The sequence below is a fragment of the Triticum urartu genome, chromosome 3A (genome assembly GCF_056163025.1).
Source record: "Triticum urartu cultivar PI428250 chromosome 3A, HENAU_Tu73, whole genome shotgun sequence".
Classification (NCBI taxonomy): domain Eukaryota; kingdom Viridiplantae; phylum Streptophyta; class Magnoliopsida; order Poales; family Poaceae; genus Triticum; species Triticum urartu.
This window is the reverse complement of record NC_141875.1, coordinates 295,559,762-295,565,691: the sequence shown is the minus strand read 5'-3', so window position 1 is coordinate 295,565,691 and position 5,930 is coordinate 295,559,762. Positions and strand designations below refer to the sequence as shown.

General features: G+C 45.6%; 1 protein-coding gene across 4 annotated transcripts; it reads left to right on the top strand.

Moving 5' to 3' along the window:
- Positions 1–695: 695 nt before the first annotated feature.
- Positions 696–5,516, top strand: LOC125543886 (uncharacterized). Of its 4 annotated transcripts, XM_087546959.1 has the most exons (6): positions 696–1,362; positions 1,924–2,041; positions 2,118–2,318; positions 3,735–3,813; positions 4,446–4,523; positions 5,289–5,516. In XM_087546959.1, exons 1-4 carry the CDS (start codon positions 1,142–1,144, stop codon positions 3,783–3,785), a joined length of 591 nt encoding a protein of 196 aa, XP_087403085.1. In that variant the 5' UTR covers positions 696–1,141; the 3' UTR covers positions 3,786–3,813; positions 4,446–4,523; positions 5,289–5,516. The 4 variants fall into 4 exon arrangements, 1 of the variants encoding a protein (XP_087403085.1); XR_015618819.1 differs by lacking the exons at positions 696–1,362; positions 2,118–2,318 and adding an exon at positions 4,157–4,296 and having other exon boundaries at positions 1,918–2,041; XR_015618817.1 differs by lacking the exons at positions 696–1,362; positions 2,118–2,318 and having other exon boundaries at positions 1,918–2,041.
- Positions 5,517–5,930: the final 414 nt, after the last annotated feature.

Genomic DNA, 5,930 nt, shown 5'->3' with positions numbered 1-5,930 from the left:
TTGTTATTTGTCCTCTTCGTCCTTTTGAATCGGGGGATAATCTTGCTCCTCTCTCTCTATTCCCCTCTGCAACCTTCATGTCCTCTGTCCATCATAACCTCTCCTAAGTCTGTGCCCTCTCCCCCCGGTCGGCGAAGATGCCACAGCTGTGATGGCTGCGGTTCGTCGACGGTGGTGAAGATTTGTTGATGTGAGGGGCGTTGAAGCTCATGGTGTGGGGCAGTGATGCGTGGCGCCGCAGGCTGCCGGGTAGTGGCCACCGGTCATGCACACGACAATGGTGTCGCAAGGCCGCCGGGGGTTGCAGCAGAAGGTGGTGCTGCAATAGTCACCGGTAATGCAACATAGCATCGCCGCGGACTGCCGGTGTTGTGATCCAACATTGTCGGGACCGACCGAGTTGCAATGAAGCATTGTCAGGCCGCCAGTGTTGTGATGTAATATTGTCAGGGGTCGCCGGAGTTGCAACAAAACCTCCCCGAGTTAGTCAATATGGTATAATGTTTTTCAAAAATGAAGTGGTGCCCTTTTGCAACTAATATTGGATAGGTTATTTACATTAGTGAGAAAATATGTAAGAGAAACAAAAGAAAAAAAACCAATTGCATAAGCTTAATTAATATTGGTGGAAACATATGTGCCATGGATCGTTGACATGGCACACATCCATCCATCCATCTTTTCATCCCACATCCATCCATCCACCAACCCACCCACGCGTTGTGTCCCACCCACCCAGCCATGCGTGGAGAGAGAGAGCGAGCGAGAGTCTCCTCCTCCCCTTCCAGATCGCCGCCGCCACCTCTCCCTCGCGCCGCCACCAGCACCACTCCTTCCGAGCGCGTGCCGCCCATCGTCCCTCCTATCCTCCTATCTCGCCGCCCATTCATCCGAGCCCGACGACGCCAGATCCGCGCGCAGCCCATCGTTCTGCACCTCCCGCAGGAGATCCAGGGCACTGCCGAATCTCACTGTCGACAGATGCACCGCCGCCCTGCAGCCTCGGCGTCGCGGTCGGCTGGCTCGCCACCGCGCGCGTGCTTCATTGCGCGCCGCTCCGTCGAGCTGGATCCTCGGAAGGCCGTCGTCCACCTCGCGCTGTAGGGAGGGATCCATCGTCTCCTCGGAGGAGGGGACGGCCATGTTTGTTGTACTCCACCCTAGCAGTCGATCCCGGTCGTTTGCTGCTTCACCAGCCTCCTCCTCTAGCATCTCCGCAAGGGCACCCGACGACAGGCAGGTCGTCGACGCGCTGGACCTCAAGGCCGGTTGTGCTGCTCCTTCTGCCTGCGTCTTTCCTCGACAACGTCCCCGACCTGCATCCAGCTGCTCCTTCCCCAGCCCTCCTCAACTTCGCTCCGGGTGAGCTTCTCTAGGTGAGACAACTGACTCCATCTGGTAGAACTACTGCTGTTGTAGGTTGGGTGTATAGAACAACAACACCTGAGGATTGTTTGATGTTCAGGGGATCATCTGTGTTTTACTTGTTGCTATATGACCTCTTGTTAAGGTAATCACTATGCGTACGGTAGCTTTGCCTGGCTTTCACCATGATGTGGACATTAATCTTGCAAGGGCTCTTTCAGTTATGTCCTGTTAGGGGGACATGGAAAATTCAGTTGTGTCCTGTTAGGGGTACAAGCAAGTGTTCGGTGAGTCACTTAACTGATGGAATAAGGTGTCTATACAAATGCCCAAAAATTCTGTACAAAAGTAGAAATAGAGCTCGGCCAAGCTTGACTTCTATAGTTCAATGCACGAGGTCGACAAGGTACGATTCAGTCAACAACTTTTCGGAATACAAATTTTGTGCCCTGTACATGACAAGCATTTATAAGACCTTTTGCACATTTATAAGACCCTGTTTTTATACATCTGTGTAAAACAGTCCAATGTGATTCTAACTGCTAATAGTTCATCCAGAAGAAAAAGGAGAACGGGCAACATGGAGAAAGATGCGGTGCTGGTGTGCATGGTCCTGGGCTTTCTGGGCTCCGTCGCGGTCACCCTCGTCTTCGTCGCCAACAACTACAGCTCCGAGGCATGGATCCAAGATCGAACATCACAATTCTCTTTTCATCAATTCGATAGATCTGTGCTAACTAAGTATATGTTAGTCTGTGCGGTACAACGGGACGAACTGCATGTACCGGAGCCCGCCGGCGACGGATCTCGGCATCCTGGGGGTGTTCCTGGTGTTCATCAACCAGGTCATCCTCGCCGCCTATGCCAGCGGCTGGTGCCTCTGCATGTGTTGCTGCTGCCCCTGCTGGACCAAGCGCCGCCGGCTGGCGCCAACACCGTCCAAGTGGAACCCAGTATAGAGTTTGGACGCTGATTTAACTAGTTAAAACCTGTCCATTATTAACTAACCCATGTTTCTTGATGGTGTTTATCTCCATGGGATATAAAATGTGTCAATGTTAATATTGCACTAGTCCTTGTTGCTCTGTTGGCGTTAGTTACCTTCTTGTCACATTCTCCCTCCATCCGACAATATAAGACGTTTGTGCAAGCTAACATTACTTGCAAAAATGACTTACATTATGGGACGGAGGGAGTAATAGAAGGTGAATTCTTATACACTTTTAAGTCCTATTAATAAGTATTCAGGGGGGCATATTCGTTTCATGAATCATCTATAAATATCATTCACGTGGTACTGGGTCAGTTTCTAGCTACCATTTCTATACACATTATCTGTGTGTTGGCGCTAGTAGTTTCATGACTTGCTATTCTTATTCAAGTGGGTGAACTAAGTCATTTTTATTTAGTTTGTGTTCTGCTATGCCAAAGCCAGAAATATGACCAACACTATACACTTTTCACCACTCCACTCCCTCCCATGCAAAATCATCTTCTCAGCTCTCACCCGTCGACGGGGAATTTTCCAATCGACAGTTCATTTCGTTACTAGTACGTATTACACACACATGCTCCACAGCAAATCCAACTGCATTCTCTTGTCAATTTAGGACTGGTAAGTAGGTGCCGCTGAGTCTGAGTGAGTGGTAAACAGTATAGAGCTCGGATGCTAATCAAGTTGATTTAACTAGTAGATGTCTAGATTAAACCTGTCCATTATTAACCCCTGCTCCTTGATGATGTCGAGGTCCACATCCACAATATGTAAACGTGTCAATGTTAATATTTCACTGATCCTTACTATTTTGTTGGCCTTAGTTAACTTTTTGTCATATAATAAAAATGTGATCTCGTTATACAATTTTGGGTTGTGTCAATTAATAGTTTGGAAAGCTTACAAGCCCTCTTATAGTTAACTAAAAGGTTGTTGAACATTTTTAACAACTAACTGTTGGACATTCCCATGCTGTACGTCACTGATTATGTACAACTTGGTACAAAATTGGTCTGATATTAGTTTTATATCACAAAAGTAGGGAGGTTCCTGCTGCATATTAGTATTGGCTTTGGATTATTACAGTGTTTGGTTCACCACTGTACTGATTATCTTGGTGAGCATCTGTTTAATAACTGGAATACATTGTCTGCTTGGAACTCTATTTACCTTTGCATACTATTACAAATGTCTGTGAGGGTCCTTTGTGCTACTAGTATAATTTCATTCATGAATTCTGCACATAGATTTTTCATCCTGCTATAAAATTGCTTGTGCATGAATATGTTTGCCGTTGTTAGTCAGAAGTCGATTATTACTGGTGTGTTCAGGATTCTATTTCTGTCATCTAAAATATGTGTTAATTCTGATACAGCATAAAGAGCTATGTGAGCCCTCCTGGATGGGGCTTATGTTGGACCTCTGATTGAGCTCCCCATAGACTTTGACCCAAGGTAAACACGAATTTGCTTTTATTGTTGCTGCAAATGTCCCTGTCTTGTAGAGAATAGTTTATGAGGAAACCCTGTGGTAACAAAACCATATGTCATGGGAGTGTGACATGTACTGTTTGTGAATGCCTGTGATTGGATTATTGGATATCTGCAGATTATATGTCCTTATCCATCATTGTCTAGTTGTTCTTGCAAGCATTATTAGTTAGGTTGTGTAGGTGCCAAATTCTGCTTCTGGATTAGTCTATTGTTCTCCTCAGACCCTCCTTTTTCCAACATTGTCTGCTGTTTGGATGGGCCGCTATCATTATAGTATTTTAATTGATGCTACCTATATTGACAGTTTGTACCTGGGCCCTTCACGGTGGGGTTTGGACCCTGTGTCTGGGTTATTTTTATTGAACTTTGGCCTGCTCATGGACTTTGTAGGCCTTCATTTTTTTGGTGGTTCTGAATTTGTGTACCTACAGTTCTACAAAATTGGTATGATTGATTGTTTTGTTACTTGGACAATAGCTTGCTATTTATGTACCTACAGTTCTAGTTTGTTGTTGCTCAATGCTCACATTTGTTTCTCATCCTTGCTATTTATGTTGACTGACATAACTTGCATGTTGCTCTTGTGCGACCAGCATCCTCGTGACAGGGTTTGTCGGAACTGCCATCGCTTTAGGGTGCTTCTCCGGCGCCGCCATCATCACCAAGCGCAGGTAGTACCTGTACCTCGGTTGCCTGATCTCTTCTGGCATGTCGGTCCTTCGACATGAAACTGTATGCTTGGTTTCTTCTCTTCCTTTTGGTGCGCATGCCATTACTGCATGGTGACCACGTAGGTAAAGCTTGCAAGTCGATCGCAGTTAGAATTGGCGACTGGAAAGAAGCGCACACCTAGGTCGATCTATCTGCTGGTCGCTGCGAGCATTGTTCTTCTAGTGTGATCCAGGCCAATGGCAGCATGCCTACATTTATATTTACTAGAGATGCATGCATTTCTTTACATGCTTGACAAACAAAAGTCGTTGCTGCTGCTAGGATAGGTCATAGCAGTAGCTTGATGGCTAGCTAGTGTATGTTGAATTGCTGGTCAACTCAGCCTTTGGGCTGGCTGCTAGTACATCTATGTATAGCTACCTAGGTAGGAGTAGCTATGTGGCGCATGCAGTGGATTATTAAAATATTACAATATCTTGATCAGCAATGAAAAGCATCGAGATGCAGATTTATACTGGCACGCGCACGTATGCATGCAGCATGCTGTGTATGTGCACACTTGTGTACATCGGTAGCAACAATATGCAGTGATGGTGCCAACCATATGGATGAAGCTTATAAACCAAGCATGCATGCACAGTAGTGATGGTTTTGCTAGTGAAAATATAGCAGCACTTACATAGTATACACTAGGTGCCAACATTTGTGATTCGTGTCAATATGGTCTGACCAACTGTGCTTAATGGTGTTGTGTCCTCTTGCAGCTCAAGAACGCAGGTGACAAGAAGAGGAAGAGGAGGTCCTGAACGTTTCTCCTGCACATCGTAGATACCACCACCGCGGCCTTGTAGGAATTAAGCTGGCGATGTGCCACCCTTGTGTATCTGTTTTTGATTGTATGTGGAAGTTGGACGTGCATACGTGTATTTGCTCTTGTGAGTATTTGACTGGATGTTCTCTAGATTTAATCATTTAATTGACAGATTTATTGATATTTTGTTGTTCAAATGTGTAAATTGAAGTCTGTGAATGAAAAACACCAAATGTTCTACTTGACAAAATAATATTTGGGCTCTAAAAATGCTGCGACCCAGACTATAGTGGATCAGAACCTTGTGCATTTTTGAAAAACCAGAAAAATAGGCTTAATGAAATGGTCCGCAAAAAGGCCATGACCCAAAATAAAAAAGGCCAAATTGTTGGGCCAGGCCCAGAAAATTAACAGAAAAATATATAGTAAAAAGGCTGTATTAGTGGGCTCGGCCCATGTAAAGCGTCGAATTGGACTGGGCTGAATCTTATCAACGACCTTCTCAATTGGTCGCAATTTTGCCACGTCAGATTGCCACGTCGGGTCCGACGTGGCCTAGCCAGAAAGCTAGCGACCAAAACAGAAGGTCATAGAA